Source organism: Myotis yumanensis, unplaced genomic scaffold (genome assembly GCF_028538775.1).
Source record: "Myotis yumanensis isolate MYYU_CA2020_CCGP unplaced genomic scaffold, mMyoYum1.0.hap1 SCAF_22, whole genome shotgun sequence".
In the NCBI taxonomy this organism is placed as follows: Eukaryota; Metazoa; Chordata; class Mammalia; order Chiroptera; family Vespertilionidae; genus Myotis; species Myotis yumanensis.
This window is the reverse complement of record NW_027223773.1, coordinates 101143-114619: the sequence shown is the minus strand read 5'-3', so window position 1 is coordinate 114619 and position 13477 is coordinate 101143. Positions and strand designations below refer to the sequence as shown.

At 59.9% G+C, this 13477-nt stretch overlaps 1 protein-coding gene across 1 annotated transcript; it reads right to left on the bottom strand.

The window, feature by feature from the left end:
• Positions 1 to 307: 307 nt before the first annotated feature.
• On the bottom strand, positions 308 to 3487 carry MYOG (myogenin). The gene is made up of 3 exons (XM_070401148.1): positions 2858 to 3487; positions 2256 to 2340; positions 308 to 1763 (listed from the first exon to the last, which is right to left on the bottom strand). Exons 1-3 carry the CDS (start codon positions 3398 to 3400, stop codon positions 1642 to 1644), a joined length of 750 nt encoding a protein of 249 aa, XP_070257249.1. The 5' UTR covers positions 3401 to 3487; the 3' UTR covers positions 308 to 1641.
• Positions 3488 to 13477: the final 9990 nt, after the last annotated feature.

Here is a 13477-nt window from a genome sequence, read left to right as displayed (position 1 = left end):
TACATGCCCTTGACCGGAATCGAACCTGGGACCTTTCAGTCCGCAGGCCGACGCTCTATCCACTGAGCCACACCGGTTCCGGCTCCTCCTCTTTCTTATGCAGTTTCTGGGCACACCCTGGGGGGCTGCATGTGGGCCTGTCTCCAGGAGCAAGTCTGGAGGGCTGAGCCCTTGGGCACCAGTGCCTGCTCAGCACCTGGGGTCCCAGAGAACTGAGTCGGGGCTGGAGGGACCCCATGCAGAGTCCTGACTTCTGTCATGATTCTGAAACTTATAATTTGCAATAAATCAGACAAACAGCCTGAAGCAGTTGGAATTAATAAAGTTTTTAGTGGATGTTCATCCAGGGAAATTCTAGCTCCTGATGCCTCCCCTGTTGACCCTCGTGTCATGTGTCCAGTCCTTGTTCCCCCTCAGGAAGCCAGACTGAAAGCAGCAGCTCAGCGTCCCTTCCTGTGGTGGTTCTTGGGGAGCCCCCGTGTGCTTCCCCCACTGCTGAGTCTTCATCCTCTGGACTGCAGGCCAGGCCACAGCCCCCTCTTCCCGGATGATGGACGGTGGAAGGGTGCAGTGGGATTCCATCATCTCCCACTTCCCTATGGGCTCCTGGTAATGCCACACCAGAGGAGAGGCAGGGATTAGGGAGGGAAATCCACAGATTCCAGCTGCACCCCCACTTGCGGGCTGTGGGCTGGGCGCCAGGCCTGTGCTCAGTTCATTGGAGGACCTGGCGGGATGGTAGTGAGTGCACAGTGTCATGAATTAGAGGGTGACAGGCCTCAGCAGGGGGCTGGCGTGTCTTCCCTGGCCTGTGGACCGACCTGGCTTCCAGGGGTCCCAGGGCCTGGTGACCACCAGCAATGGGAGCTCATGCCCGATCCTGGGCGTGTCTGGACTGAGGGGCGCAGGAGCGGCAGGCACCCCTCTGTCTACATCATCACGGACATCTAGCAACCAGTGTTTATTCATTTTTTAAAAAAGGAAATCCAAATAAGTTAGCAAAAAAAATTACAAAACAATAGCAAAACCACACAATGCTTAGTCATCAAAGGAAGTCACCCCGAGAGCCCCGCCCCCTCCCGTACCTGGCAACTCTGCACAGGACACCTTGGTCAGATGGCAGCTTCACAAACAACACACAAAACAAACAACATAAAACCTGGGGTTCCCAGTGTTCACGGCAGAAGCTTGGCCCCCGGGGACTGGGGGACAGGGCACCTCTCCCTGCTCCTGAGTCAGGGCAGGCCCAGCCCAGCCGCTGCCTCAGGAAGAGCAGACGGAGGTGCACCGTGTGTCCGGGTCAGGACACTGTCGCTCAGACTGGATTTGGGGGTGGGGTGGAGCGGAAGGCTGGGTTATACTCGAAGGGAAGCTCCTGAGTTTGCCCCTGAGCGGGGCACCCGCGGGCGCTCTGGTCCCCTGCTCTGTCTCCCTGGACCCGGATGGCCCTGGGAGCTCTGAGCAGTCAGCCAAGAGAGAGCGCCCACTCCCTCTCTGGGTGGTGGCTTAACCTTCGACAGGCGAGGAGGGGGGCAGGCTGGCCTCCTGGCATCAGGACAGCCTGGCTTCGGCGGCCTCCGTGCCCCAGTGGCGGCATCTGTGGCCAGCCTGTGGGCCCCTGGCCGCCGGCCGCAGACCACCTCAGTTGGGCAGGGTTTCATCCGGGAAGGCCACAGAGACGTCCTCCATGGTGATGCTGTCCACGATGGAGGTGAGAGAGTGCAGGTTGTGGGCGTCAGCAGGGTCCGCTGGGAGCAGATGGTCTGTGGGGAGAAGGTGGGCGGGGGTCACCTGGCGACAGGCGTCTCCAGCTCAGGAGTGCTACTGCCCTTCCCAGTGGCACGCGTGGGACAGGTGCCTCCTCCCAACTCCGCTCCTGGGGCTGGGCTGGGGTTGGAAGTAGCTATTCCGACTGCCCTGGGAGTTGGAGCCTGGGTGGTGTGTCCTGGGAGACAGCCCTGCCCTTGCTGGCATTAGGCAGCACGGACTCGGGACTCCCAGGGACCCCTGGGGTAGAGACAGTCTCCTCCCTGTGGAGAAGGTCAGCCACTGGCCACCAGGCACAAGGCAGGAGCTGCAGGAGGCCCGGCTCTAGCTGGCCAAGGCTTCAGTCCACCCCTGGGGCCCTGGGTTCAGCAGGTCCCCACAGAGGCCGAGGGGAGAAACCGGGGCAGGGAATAAGGGAAGAGGGGCGACCTGGGCTGGACATAGGCTGAGGGATTTGAGCCAAGCTGATCAGGTCCCACCTCACTTACCCCCTGGGTTGGGGCCGAACTCCAGGGCGCTGCCCCACTCTGGACTGCAGGAGGCGCTGTGGGAGCTGCATTCACTGGGTACCTGCTAGACACCGAGGCCCAAGGTCAGGCCCAGCGGTCTCTGTGGTGCCCTCTGTCCAGTCCCCAGGGCAGAAGCTCCTGTGCCCAGGCTACCCCTCCAGCCCAGGTCACCCCCTCCACTGGGAGCATCACAACTCACCCCTTCCCTGCCCCCGCCTGGCCACAGAGCCCCAGCTTCCAGGCCTTTCCTGGCTTCCATCTGGGGTGGACACCAGCTTAAAGGGGCGCCTGGTTTTCCTGACCCAGAGATCAGGGTGTCCGGCCCAGCCAGGGCCTCTCTATGCAAGTGCTGGGGTTCCGGGTGGGCTGGTGGGGGTGGAGCTGTCCATCCCCAGGCACTGACCCGGCTGACTCGGGACTTGTTCCTTGACCCTCCTCCGGACCCCTGCCCCCCACCTCCATCTCTGCTTGTCCTGCTGCCTGTCCTATCTGGAAAGGACACGGGACACAGCGATGGCTGGGCGCCCAGCTCTGACCAAGGACTGTCCCCGAGCCCACGGGCAGGTGGGGCAACCACTTACCCCCGCCGGGGGGCCGCCCCGCGGGCAGCGCAGCCCGCGCTCCTCCTGACGGAGGGAGCTGAGCAGGGCCTGCAGGCGCTCGATGTACTGGATGGCGCTCCGCAGGATCTCCACCTTGGGCAGCCGCTGGTTGGGGTTCAGCAGGGTGCTCCGCTTCAGGGCCTCGAAGGCCTCGTTCACCTTCTTGAGCCGGCGTTTCTCCCTCAGCGTGGCCGCCCGCCGCCGGTCCACGGACACGGACTTCCTCTTACACGCCTTGCACGCCCACGGCAGGCACTGGCCCGGGCAGTGCTCGGGGGTCCCCAGCCCCTTGTCTTCGAGGGGCCCCCGGGCCTCGGGGCTCAGGCTGAGCTCAGTCCGCTCGTAGCCCGGCGGCTCGAAGCCCTGGAGGTGGACGGGCAGGTAGTTTTCCCCGTCGTAGAAGTGGGGCTCCTGGTAGAAGTAAGGGGGTGTCTCATACAGCTCCATGGGGTCGGAAGAGGCTCGTTCCTGCCACTGGCCCCCAAGCTCCTGCAGCCCCTCACGCCAACTGCTGGGTGCCATTTAAACCCTTCCCGCTGGCATGGAACCAGAGATAAATATAGCCAACGCCACGGAAACCTGAGCCCCCTCTAAGCTGTTGCTGCACATCAAGACGTTCACAGTGGATTAGACGTGACCCCCCCCCCCCCCCCGCCTCCACCCACCCACCCAGCCTGCCTGCCCCGGCCAGCCCTGGGCTCCTGGGCCCAGGAGGGAGGCCGTCGGGTGTAATTTGATTAGTTTTCATTTCTCGGCAGCCCCCCTGGGGCAGGCAGGGGAGGTGGGGGACACATTCTCATCTGCTCCTTTCAATTACTCCTGGCGGGGGGCCTGCCTGCTCCCTTGCTGGTCCCAAAGAGTTAGGGTGGGGGCCAGAGGGGTGGGTTTCGGCTGGAAGGGGTCCTATGTCAATTCATTCGTCCCCTGCTTCCTGGCAGCTCCGTGAGCCTCAGCCAGACAGGAGTCCCTCCCAGAGGGCTGGCTGCTGCCCGTCCGGCAGGCGTGTCCAGGGGCAAGAAGGGCCGATGGAAGGGGACACATGGCCTCCCCTTCTGGTCTCCACGGCAGCCTTGACCGTGTCTCTCAGGGCTCAGTGATGGGGATACATGGAGGGAGGAGGAATTCGGGGTCTTGTTTTTCTCCTGTGGCAGGTCCAGTGGGAGCCTGGAATACGCTGGTCATGGTGCCACTGTCCAGCTGTGGAAAATCGGGTCTGGGGAACCTGCATCTCCGCCCTCCCTCCCTCTGCATCCTCCTATGTCATCTCCTCCAGTCTGTTTCTGCCCCAGTCGGACCCGAGGTTTCCCGAGTCCTCGCCGTGGGCAGGGGCGGGGGGAGCAGAGCCCCTCCACGCAGTGTAAATCTCCGGGCTCCTGGCTTCCTGCTGGTTCTGCCTCTTCCTGTCTGTGCCTTCAGGTCGCCCTGCAGGTCTCTCTCGAATGCGGGGGCAGGAGGGACTGGTTCATCTCTGGGCCTCTCAGTGCGGGGTCCCCTCTCGGCAGAGGCTTGGGGGCTGAGAGGACCCGTGCTCCCGTCCAGGGGGGGCCAGAAGTGGACAAGGCTCACTTTAGGGCTGCAGGGTCACTACACGCTAATCCTAGGAGCCTTGAGAATAGGAGGGATGCTGAAGTTACTATGGAAACCCAGAAATGGCAACACTTGGCCTTTTGGAAGCCAATTGCCCTTCCTCCGGACAGCGTGCCCATGTCCTCGAGAAGCGGGAGCAGGAGGACCGGGCTTGTGTCGTGGGAGTTTCGGGACCTCACGCTCTAGCTGATGAGCCTGGAGAACGGGAATGCCCAGTCTCACTGCCAGCGAGTGGTTTCAGCTCTGCCGTAAGCACGGGGCTGCCATCGTGTGCAATGAGTGGGCTCGTCAAGCAGGTGTGTCAGGAGTTTGTGGAGAGCCTGCGTCGGGGCTGAGGAGGAGGAGAGCACCGCTGGGTCAGGAGGTCACGCAGGGTCCAGACGGGAAGAGGAGGGGACAGGGACCGGTTGGTGGAGCTCAGGGTTCAGGAGAAGCCTGCAGAGAAGGGGACGCCCAGCAGCGATGGAGGGACTTGGAAGTGAGGCCAGGGCACCCCATGGAAGACCACGGCGGGCCTTCGGGAGCGAGGCGCGTGGTCCTGGGTGTAGAACGGCCGACTCAGAGGCAGGAGGAAGTGTGGACTGGGAGGACAGGCGTGTCAGCTGGCGAAGGATGGTGTGTGTGAGTGTGCGAGTGTGCGAGTGTGCGAGTGTGCGAGTGTGCGAGTGTGTGAGTGTGCGAGTGTGCGAGTGTGTGAGAGTGTGTGAGTGTGTGAGTGTGTGAGTGTGTGAGTGTGTGAGTGAGGCAGGTGATGGTGGTAAGGAGAGGGCAGTGGGCAGGTGGAGACACCTCTCCTCACCCCCTGGCCCCCCTGAGGCTGGATCCCTAGCTCCCCCACAGCCGCCAGGGAACCAGAGCAGCAGGGAGGGGGAGGGACACCAGCCCCCCCCCCCCCCCCCCCCCGCCTGGGACAGAGGACTCGGAAGATAGGGCAGCTCCGGTGTCTCTGACGGCCACACCCCAAGGGGGGACTGTCCCTTTACCCACCTTGCTCCCCTCAGAGCCGCGATGTGGGAAGCGGCACCTGGAGACTTGGCCTTCCTCCCCCTGGCACCCCGCCCCCCCCGCCCCCCCCCCGCCCAAGCCGCCCTCTGATGGACAGGAACACATTGGGGCCACCACAGAGCAGTCTTTGTGCTCCCAGCAGTGGAGATCCATCAGCTGCGCCCTGACAGCGGGGCGTCAGGCCCTAATCCCCACCCCACTGGCCTGGGCACACAGGCCCCTGCAGTCCCGGCCCCTCCAGAGGCAGCCCTCACCCCACCCATCCTCCCAATGTGACTGTTACTTGCATGCTGGGCTGGCCGCGCTTGCATGGTCTTGGAAACCCCCTTCACCTGCTCCCTGCTCTCTCCTCCCCCCTCTGCTCCCCCAGCATCTCCCAGTCCCAGCTGACCTCTCAGGTGGGCGGACCTGGGCTGCCAGGTTGATTGGCTAACATCCAACCAGGTTCCAGGTCCAGAGTCTCAGGTGCTGGGAATCGGGGAGTGAGAGCCTTTGGCTTCTGCAAAGATGGCTGAGCTTCTGTTCTCCGGGCTGGGTCTCTGGCTGGGTCTCTGGCTGGGTCCCTGGCTGGGTCCCTGGCTGGGTCCCTGGCTGGGTCCCTGGGGCGGCAGGAAAATGCTCCCACGGGCCCCTGAAGCCGGAACAATGGGTGCCAACCAGCACCAGCTCTCTGTGGGGCAGTAGCTTTGCAGTGAGAACAGATCCAGAATCTGAGAAAACCTGAGTGGGGAAGCTTCCTCCTACACACAGAGAAGAAAGTGACTCTCCTGAGGAGGCACAGGCACCCTGTCAGAGTGTGAGGGGTGTTGGCTCGTGGTGCCTGAGCTTGGGCCTTGGGGCAGAGCCAGGGGCCCCCTCTCCTTCCCTGAGGCTGACGGGTGGAGAAGGCCCAGTTCTCACTGTGAGTACCTGCTTTCCAGGTGGGCTCAGGCACAGGTAGGAGGCGGCAGGGGGTTGGAGGGCTCTAGGCGTCGAATGGAGAGTCAGGGAGACGTCAGAGAAGGCCTGACGGAGAGATGGAAAGAAGACACACCAGGGCTAAGGGGCGATGGGCTGGGGACCGGGAAACCTGGGGGCTTGGGACCAGAGGAGGGTTTGGAGGCAAATGGGGCCTGGGGAGGGGGGTGGGGAGGTGAGGAGCAGGGAGGGGAGGGCCTGGAGGCCCATATGTGTCCTTTTCCTCCGAGGACAAGCATCAGATAACCCTGGGAAGTCCCTCCCGCTGGGGTCGGCTCAGCGCCAGGTCACTCGCCAAGAATCTCTGGCCTCTGCTGGGCGGGCGAAGGTGAGGCCTGGAGTGGACAGGAGGGTCCAGGGGACGGGTCTGAGGAGGCGCTTGGCGGTCACAAAGCACCGAACGAGGTTTACAGAGCCCGGCGGGCCCTCAGGGTGTGGGCAGTGTGCACCTGAGCCGTGGAGGTGGGCATGTGAGCACCCAAGTGGTTCCTGATCTGGGCCCTCAGCTCCCGGGACGACCTGTCGGAAGGGAAGGCCGTGGAGGAGGGAGCCCTGGGCCTTGCTGCCCTGTCTCCTCCCTGGTCTCCCCTGTGTCAATCAGGTGCTGGACTGAGTGACCCCAGTGGCCCCTTGAAAGGTGGCGCCCTGGTTCCGACTCAGCCTGTGGCCTGCGGGGCTCAGGGCTCGGGCAGGAGGACTGCTGAGAGCGAGAGAGACAGGCCTCACCCTGAGGAGTGGACGCGGGGTCAGTGGGGACCATGTGCGTGGGCGGCTCTTCCTTTCCTGCTGCCATGCCTGCCCCACCCCAAGCTCAGTCTCCCTGAGGCCCCTGGATGGCTCCCTGGACCACTTCCAGCCCCCCTAGGCATGGCACCACTGTCCCACTTACCATGGACTCCCCCCCGCCCCCCCTTCTGCCCTCCTTGGGGCTCAGAAGCCCCGCGGGCCACACCCCCTCCCACTCCCTGGGCAGCTTCTATTTCTGCCTCTTTGACAAGTTGTGACATATTTGGGAGCAGCTGCTGCCGGGCGGAGATGCCTTTGCTTCCCCCCGGCTCTGTCTTCTCTCCCCGTGCCTCTCCCCCAGCCCCCGCCCCCCCGAGAATGTGCTGTGGGACCCTCCCTGCATTCCCCTCCTGGGAACTCGGGTGTCCAGCCCCGCCCTGGACTGGTAAGGGGCCTTTCTGGCCCAGAAAGTCAGGTGGCCACATGCAGCACAGGACTGACCGCCTCTGTGTCTGAGGCCGTCTCTTCCCCTCGGAGCTTCATTTTTCCGTCTTCAAAACGGGGTGATAAGCTCTCTCCCGGCCGTAGCTAGTGTGTCGCCTGTTAACTGCAGGGGCTCGGAGCTCCTCTCGTCTTCTCGAAGGACTTCATTCCATGTCCCTCTTTCCCAAGTATCTCTAACTTCTCCGTCCCTGCTGGCCTTTCCCCTGAGCACAAACGTGTGGAAGTCACTCCACCCAGAACCCCCTTTTCCACGGCGCCCTGGGCGACAGCTCTGTCCCAGCCTCTCCTTCGGCACCGTTTCTGGGATCTGGGACGGGACTTCACACTCACTTGTCTACTCAAGGCCTCCGCCCTCCCTGGGACACAGGTGCCGCTGCAGGCGAGGGCTGTGTCGACCTCACCGGAGTGGTCTGTTGGCCACGGTCTCCTGAGCTCTGCTCTCCTAGCTCCTGCCACCTGCACCCTCCTGGCTCCTCTGGGTTTCCTCCTCATCCCTCCTCTACCTCCCCTTGAGGAGAGGCCTCTCTTCTTAGACCTTGTCCTGCACCCCCCTGGGTAGCCCCGCTCTGCCACCAGGGTGCACGCCTGCGTGTGTAAATGCTGGTGGAGGTTGGCTGCTCTGCACTGCGGTGCCTCAATGAATGACTCCCAAGGCCGTACTCTGTGGCCTGAGCTGCCGACCACATGCCCAAGGTCAGGGTGGACATGCACTTCCATCAAGTGCGTCTGACAGGGAACCCGTTCACTCTCCCCATTCCCGTGTCCCTCTACTGATGACTCATGCCGCCCACTCCGTCGTTCCTGGCTTGGCTTCCCTCCTTCCCTGACATTCTCCTTTGTCTGTCTGTCCCCAGCCTTCCTCCCTCCTCTCCAGGGAGTCTGCGAGACAAGGAAACAAATGTTCCCGGGCAAGTCCATCTGCTGCGTTCCCCGCATAGCCGACCGTGCGGACACCACATTCCACCCTCGGCCCCGGTGCCCAGCCTGTTCTTCCCGAGCCACATGTGCCCTTCCTCGCGGGCCTGGGCCAGCCGATGGCCTCCTGGGGCAGGGGTGGGGTTGGGGGACTTCTCCTCACCCCCTCACCGCACTGGTGGAGTCCCCACAGCCCATGCTCACCAGCTCTCACCCATCTTGGCTCCCCTCTCCCCAGAGACACAGCCCCACCTCCCCCAGCCTAGGGCTGGTCTTTCTGCCGTTACAGATGGGGAGGGGAAGTCGAGGCTTAGGAACCGGGTCAGGGGACTGGACTGGACTGGGGCTCAGCACCCGCACTTGCCCCCTGCCAGCCTTTCTGTAGAGCTGTTTCCCAGCACTGGGTCTGGCCCCCCAATTCTCCAGTCCCTGCCTGCGCCTCATCTTTCCTGGCTGTGGCCACATTTCTGAAAGTGATGTTTCCTTTGGTGGCCAGCGTGGCCCTCCCACTTCCTGGTCCCGGGCGAGGAGCAGGCGCCTCAGATTCCTAAGCCCAGAGCCAGCTGGGTGCTGCCGGTGGCATCCCCGGCGGGGGGGTGGGGGGGGTGCTGGAAGGTGGGAGGCACCCTCAGCCCAGGCAGGACTGACGAGGGGACAGTGGCCATTCTTTCCAGGTCCTCACCCACAGCGACACCATCATTCAGGACTCGCCCACGCGGACGACAGCCCTGCAGTGACCATGGGGGGTACCGTCACTCCAGGTTTGGACTGGGAGTCACGGGGAGGAGTCTGCTCCGGGAGTAACAGAAGGTGGAGGCAGGATCAGCACCAGCCTGGCCGACTCCAGAGTCGAGAACAGCCTCGTCCACTAAGGTTACGGCTAAATCGCAGGCCCTGGACGACAGCGGGACCAGCTCCTCTCCGGAGTGTATGCAGTAGGCACTCAGCAGTGCGCGTGGTGTGCTCACTGGGTACTCACTGACAGCTGAACCGAGAGACAGAGCCAACCTCATCCAAGCCAGTCCCTTCTGTGCAGAGTGAGGGTTCAGGGCCCCTCTCCTTCTTGGGGTGACCTGGACGTCACAGCCCATGTGTCTGTGACTTGGGCGAACTCCTGGTCCTGTGGATGTTGGTGGTACCCATTGGGCAAAGATGAGGGTGTAGTTCAGGGGAGCAGAGGATTGTCAAGAAAGAGGCAGGAGGTGGGAGACCTGACCCTCCGAAGATGGGGGCAGCGAGGACTGGAGCTGCCGGGGTTGGGAGCGTGGGGGTGTGTGTCTGTTTATTCTGAGACGGGCAGCCTCGCTCTGGAGTCGTGAATTTAGGAATATTCCATCTCCCTGCAGAGGGCGAGCCTGGAGCAGTGCCTGGAGCCTGGGAGTGGGTGTTGGCATGATGCACGGTGCTCACGGCACCTCCTCCCTCCCTCCTCCTGGAGCAGACGGTGCCTGTGATGTCTCCTGTCGGCTCTGCTCTCACCGGCTTCCTGGCCGGGGCCTGGTTCCCGGCCTTGAGTTTGGTGGCCAAGAGCATGACTTCTGACCTCAGGCCTCCCAAGCCTCCCCTCCTGACCCTGTGGCTGCTGTGAAGCCGTAGAAGCATCTGATCAGAGCTGGGGACCTCAGACCAAGGACGAGGCGGAGGACTGGGGAGCAGGGAGCAACTGGCCTGAGTGGCAGGTGGGAGAGCGAGGGAGCCGCCCTGGACTCCAGCCGCCGCCTCTCCATCCTCAGAGCCACGAACACGCATTTAAGGAGAATGAAGCCCCTCCACGTATCATCACACATCTGTGTGCCTTCACCGGGGGATCACCTGGGTGTATGGACCCACTGCAGCACACACACACTACACACACACACACACACACACACACACACACACAGTCACACACACACTGACAGACACACACACACTGACAGACACACACACTGACAGACACACACACACTCACAGTCACACTCACAGTCATACACACACATTCACAGCCACAGCCACAGTCATACACACACTCATAGTCACACACTCATAGTCACACACACTGCACACACTCACGCACACACACACACACACACACACTCCTGGGTTGGTAGCTTCCTGTCCCCTTCCCACCCCATCAATGCTCACGGTCCAGGGTTCAGTGGCTGAGGGCTGAGCTGACAGTGGGGATGTCTACATCTGGGCCTCTCCTCCCGCCACACAAGCCAGGTGCCAGGCAGAGGCTTCACCATTGACAGCTGTGAGGCTTCAGTTGGTTACTTACCCTCCAAGCCTCAGTTTCTCATTCTGCAAATGGGGAGAATAGTACACGTCGCCTAGGGCCTGGTACCCAGGCAGCTATTACTACTAGAGGGATGTTGTTGTCCCTAAAAGCTTGGTTCTCTGGAGGACTTCCCACCCAGCCTGGTAGGCAGAGCTCTGCAGCCTTTCAATGGTGACCCCCCACCCCCACCCTGCCGCAAACCAGCATCCAGGAGTCCTAGAGGAAGCCTCAGTCCCTACCCCGCCCGTCCATTGTCAGCCAAGCCCCTGGTGCTTGAGGGATCTCAGCTCGGTCTGTTTTGAGTTATAAATACCACCTCCCCTCCCAACACACACACACCATCTGTCCCATGAACCCCTGATGCTGAGACCAAAGCGGAAGCTTTCTGGATCCCGTCTCCCTCCTCCCTCCCCCTCTCCCTCTGCTCAGCAGAAATTCTATTTTCTCTGCTTTATAACTCAAAGCTCTTCCCCTTTCTTGCCTCCTCCCCCCTCTCCATCACTGCGGATGTGAAGGGAACCTCTGGGGACAGCTCTCTTGGAAGGAAGTGCCCACTTAGAGGAAGTGCACAGAGGTAGCGAGCTCCCTCCTCAGGCGGGGCCAGCAGCTAAAAGGTGGGTGGAGCCCGCACAGAGAACCTGAGGGTCAGGGGCAGGCCCCAAGCCAGAGGGCTTGTAAGGCATGGTTTTCTGAGTCCGCAGAGCTAAGCAAGCCCACAGCCTTGTTGGGGGAGTGAGGTGAGAACCCTTGGGCCCTGTCTTCATTCTCATTCCCACTCCCCCAAACACAATCCGCATTACTAACAGGTATCCGCATTTGTAACCCGGAAAGTGTCAATCCGCATTATTAACCAGTATCCGCATTCTGAACCGGTACCTGTTAAAAATGTGGATTGACCCTTTACCGGCTAATAGTGCGGATTTTGTTATCAAAGAAAACACGATAATTTCAAGAGAAACATCAAAAGTGCTTTGTTCAAAGTAATGGCCATCGCTAGCTACACATTCCCCCGTCTTTCAGGTCACTTGTGGATACCGTCCCAGTAGAACCTTTCTTGTTTTGAGGCAAACCATTCAGAGACCCAATTTTCCACTTCTTCATATGTTTTGAAGTGCTGCTCAGAAAGTGCGTGTGCCATCGATCGAAACAAGTGGTCATCTGAGGGAGCAAGGGCTGGTGAATACGGCGGGTGGGTTCATACTTCCCAGGCAAGATCTTTTAACGTGTCTTTCACTGGTTTTGAAGTGTGTGATGGTGCGTCATCATGAAGCAACATTACTTTGCCGTGTCCTCTGGCCCATTCTGGTCATTTTATGATCAAAGCGTGGTTCAAATTGATTATTTGTTGTCGGTAGCGATCAGTACTAGCGGTTTCACCTGGTTTGAGAAGCTCCTAATACACCACACCTTCCTGATCCCACCAAACGCAGAGCATTGTCTTCTTTTCGAAGCGATTTGGCCTTGCAGTCGATGTTGATGGTTGACCTGGATCAACCCATGATTTTGCTCATTTGGGATTCTCAAAATAAATCCACTTTTCATCGCCAGTCACAATTCAATGCAAAAAAGACTTTCTTTTGTGCCGTTGAAGCAACATTTTACTGATGACTTTTCAGTTTTCCATTTGTCTTTCATTCAGTTGATGGGGCACCCACTTTCCTTCCTTTAAAATCCTTCCCATTGCTTGTAAACGATCGGAAATTGTTTGCTGAACAACGTTTCATCTTTCTGCAAGTTGTTTTTGAGTTTGACACGTATCTTCACCCAATAATGCTTGTCATCGTTGGTCTTCAAACTTTTTCAGTTGACCTGGATATTCTTTGCCTTTCACATCGAAATCATCCCTTTTAAAGCGTTTAAACCAGCGTTCACAAGTATCTTGAGATGGCGCATGTTCACCATAAGCTTCCCGAAGTATGTGATCACTTTCAGCAGCACTTTTATTCAAAATAAAGTAGTGAATTCAAATTTCCCGCAAATGATCTTTTTTTTGGCATGAAATTTGACCTTTTTAAGCGTAAAAATATCTATGATGTTAACAACTTCAGAAAATTTGACATAGGAAGTTTTGAAGCTTGTTGTCAATACAACAAAATAGCATACATATCAAATCGCATCTATATCAACCTATGTGTGACTCCATCTAGTGAAAAAAAATCTGCATTATTAAGCGGTCCACCTGGTATAAGAAACACCAGAGCCCAGAGTGGCTCAGTGGTTGAGCATCTACCTGTGAACCAGGAGGTCAGGGTTTGATTCCTGGTCAGGGCACAGGCCCAGGTTGCGGGCTCCATCCCCAGTAGGGGGTGTGCAGGAGGCAGCTGATCCGTGATTCTCTCTCATCACTGATATTTCTACCTCTCTCTTTCCCTCTCCTTTCCTCTCTGAAATCAATGACAAAACAATAAAAAGAAGAGACCCCAGAGAGAGCCCTCCCTCCACCTGCTCGGACCGAGGAAAGGCATGTGAGCTGAGCAAGAAGGCGGCCGCAGGAGGAGCGTCCTCGCCGAACCGGACCACGCTGGGCCCTGACCTCAGACGTGCAGCCTCCAGAACCGTGAGAACATAACTCTGCTGGTGACGGCCCAGGCTGTGCATTGTATCGCGGCTGCCCGCGCTGGTGACACACGTCCTGTGGTGCCCAG

Excerpts from the sequence above, each read along its gene's own strand:
- MYOG (XM_070401148.1), bottom strand. The coding sequence starts at position 3,400 with ATGGCACCCAGCAGTTGGCGTGAGGGGCTGCAGGAGCTTGGGGGCCAG. Across the intron at positions 2,341-2,857 it reads GGGGCGGCCCCCCGGCGGGG|CAGGTACCCAGTGAATGCAG; the intron begins GTAAGTGGTTGC and ends CTCGGTGTCTAG. Across the intron at positions 1,764-2,255 it reads GTTCGGCCCCAACCCAGGGG|ACCATCTGCTCCCAGCGGAC; the intron begins GTAAGTGAGGTG and ends TTCTCCCCACAG.